Raw genomic sequence first — 3,381 nt, forward strand, 5'->3', positions numbered from 1 at the left:
GGACCCCCCCCCCCCCCCCCCCCCCCCCCAAGAACATCCATCACCTATATGTACCCATCACCCACATATTGTAACATCTCCACACTGGTGATATGACAAAAATGTCCTATCTTCATGTAACTCTTGTGATTATTACCTGTCCCAGACTTAAAAGGCACCAATGCAATTGGATTATAGAAGCAGAACAGGGTGGTTGTCCAAACTTTCCCACCTCCCGCCATGTTCTTGGGCAACCATCAACCTTGACACATGCCATGGTGATCAAATTAAAGGTGATGAGTTACAATATTGGTTAAGGTTTCTGACATTTCAGTAGAACTGTGAAAGCTACTTGGATGAGAAATGAAACATCTTCACCAGTACAGAACAAGCCCAGTTGACTGTGACCCACTACCAACATCCAAACTATTACCTGGACTGTGACCAACTGCCTTTATACAAACCATGACCTGGACTGTGACCAACTACCTTTATCCAAACCATGACCTGGACTGTGACCAACTACCCCTATCCAAACCAAGACCCGGACTGTGACTAACTACCCCTATCCAAAACAAGACCCAAACTGTGACCAACAACCACTATCCAAACCATGGCCTAGACTGTGACCAACTACCCCTATCCAAACCATGACCTGGACAGTGACCCACTACCACTATCCAAACCATGACCTGGACTGTGACCAACTACCCCTATCCAAACCAAGACCCGGACTGTGACTAACTACCCCTATCCAAAACAAGACCCAGACTGTGACCAACAACCATTATCCAAACCATGGCCTAGACTGTGACCAACTACCACTATCCAAACCATGACCTGGACTGTGACCAACTACCACTATCCAAACCATGACCTGGACTGTGACCAACTACCACTATCCAAACCATGACCTAGACTGTGACCAACTACCCCTATCCAAACCATGACCTGGACTGGACTGTGACCAACTACCCCTATCAAAACCATGACCTAGACTGTGACCAACTACCCTTATCCAAACCATGACCTGGACTGTGCCAACTACCACCATCCAAACCATGACCTGGACTGACCAACTACCACCACTCAAACCATGACCTGAGCTGGGTAAGGGTAGCTTTCCCCGGAGTTCAGCATTACGCCCCACACTCAATGAGTAGAAAAGAGCAGACGGACACTAGTACCTGATCCAGGCACTGGCTGCGGATGTAGCGCATGGCCTGCTGGATGCTCTGCGGCAGAGGTTGACCCGTCCGTTGCACATTAACTATTGGTGGGACGCCGAAAACTGCTCGCCCTCTGTAGTCTGGGACTTTACTCCTCTTCATGAATTTGGGAACGGTCCTACGAGGTAAAAATGAAAAGCCGGCCGGGTACAAGGGTCAGCTGAGTTTTTGTTTTTTATATTTTACACCCTAGGACAAAATGAGCACTTAACCCTTGCAGTGCGGGTGCAGTCCCAGTAGTGCAAAGGTTCATTTGGTTTCTGCCGGGTGGTTTTCCTCTTCTCCAAACTGCAACCCATAAAAAAACAAAAAACAACAAGCCACACATACAAAATACACACAAAAATAGGGAAAAAAAAACAAAAGACTAAAAGAAACATACAAAAAAAAAAATTAAATAAAATACAAACAAAAAATGGGGAAATCCCCCCCCAAAAAAAACTAACATTAAAAAATGAAATAAACTAAAATAAAAGTACATTCCGCATTAAAAAAGGATGTACAATTTTTTTATTATTTTTTTTAAAGCAAATTTCACTTAGCATTTCAAATGTGTGAAAATTTGAATCTTTGCTTCCAAATTTTACTTCTGATTAAACTGAAAAAATTTGAAGCTAAAATACAATTTTCTGTGACACGCTCCCCCCTACTGGCTGTGGGGAAGCGGCATAAAGCAGTGCAGTTGCCTTGGTTGCAATGCCCATGCATTGACTCCTGGACACAGTTGCTTGCGGACAGGAAATGGATTGCTTACCACGCCCACCCCTGCTTGCTGGGCACGGAATACTTCTCCATGATGGCGGTGAGCCTGAGCAGGGACAGCTTCTGCAGCAGATTGAGCTGGGCCGCGGATTGCCGGTTGATCTCCAGGGACGCAGAGCTGAGGCTCGGCCTGTGCGAGTTCTGGAAGCTGTGCCAGCGCAACTTCCTGTCGGGGGGGGGGGGGGAAGGAGACAAATGGTCAGTGACACGAAATCCTACGAGGCGTGCGAGAAGCAAAAATGTTTCCACGAAGGTAACTCCGGAGAGATAATGAAAGTGAACCCAATAAAGTCACCCAAAAAAACCATTAACATCTCAACCAATCCGAGTGCAGGGATAGGAAGCGTCTATAGAGCAACTGTAACAACATGGCGTGCTGATAGGAGAAGAAGGCAGAGTGACCGAGGCGTAGATCAGTCTGCTGCTTCTCCATTCAGAAGTCCTGAAGTTCTTTAGAGGAAATGCCAGTTTACTGCAGAGGGCCAACCCAACCTCGGCACTCCCAGCCGTTGTGGAACTACAAGCCCCATGAGGCATTGCAAAGCTCTTGAAAGCCACAGGCATCATGGGATTTGGCGTTCAAGCATAGGTGGGGGCGCCGAGGTCGCCTCCCCCTGGGCTAACCTATCCTGGCTGCCGCAGCTAGCACCTGTAAGATGTTTGAGTGACCTTGTAAAGCGGACAGATGCGCTCACTTCCTGTTTCACTGAAAAGCAAATGTGACCCCTGTGGCCAGATTGTGGGTCACTTCCTGTCTCGGGCACACGACCACATCTTGGGTAGAAGGGTTCATGCGGTGAATGATGTCATGTTTATAGAATGGAAGCAGAAAACACGGGGTTCCCCCCCACCCCGGACTTCCCGGTGTCCACCATAAAACATTCACGGGACGGGATTCCCCTCGTTTTCCAGCCGTTATATTTAGAATAAAGGAAACATATAAAATGTTATAAATAAGCAATAAAAAAAAAAAGAACGGTGATGAGTCACCGGGTCCGTAGACAGCGCCGGGGCGACCTGCTCTTAAAGAGACCCGACAGGCTCAATTCACAAAGCCAACACACCGGGATAAAGAGATTTGTTTACAAAGAGTGACAGTTATTTTCATTTGAATCCAAAAGAGTGGAAAATGACAGTCACATGACTAACACAAAAGATACTAATGTTATAAAGAGTGACAGTTATATTCATTTGAATCCAATGAGAGTTGAGAAGGACGGTCACATGACTAACACAAAAGATAATAATTGTGTTATAAAGATTGACAGTTATATTCATTTAACCTGAGGAGGTGAAAATGACAAACAGATGCTTATTTAAAAAAAAAAAAAGTGACAGTAATTTCATTCCAATGGAGAGTCGAGAAGGACAGTCACATGAATAAATAAAATAAAGATTCGAGTCGAGTCTC

General features: G+C 45.8%; 1 protein-coding gene across 1 annotated transcript in view; it reads right to left on the reverse strand.

The window, feature by feature from the left end:
* The window catches only part of STARD8 (StAR related lipid transfer domain containing 8), a 23,603-nt gene that overhangs the window by 6,781 nt on the left and 13,441 nt on the right, over nt 1–3,381 (reverse strand). The window contains exons 5-6 of the mRNA XM_018554750.1: nt 1,963–2,136; nt 1,167–1,326 (exon numbers count right to left, since the gene is read on the reverse strand). Coding sequence (XP_018410252.1) covers nt 1,167–1,326; nt 1,963–2,136 — 334 coding nt within the window. The remainder of the gene's footprint in view (nt 1–1,166; nt 1,327–1,962; nt 2,137–3,381) is intronic.

The sequence above is a fragment of the Nanorana parkeri genome, unplaced genomic scaffold (assembly GCF_000935625.1).
Source record: "Nanorana parkeri isolate BGI_ZX_2015 unplaced genomic scaffold, ASM93562v1 scaffold171, whole genome shotgun sequence".
NCBI lineage: Eukaryota > Metazoa > Chordata > Amphibia > Anura > Dicroglossidae > Nanorana > Nanorana parkeri.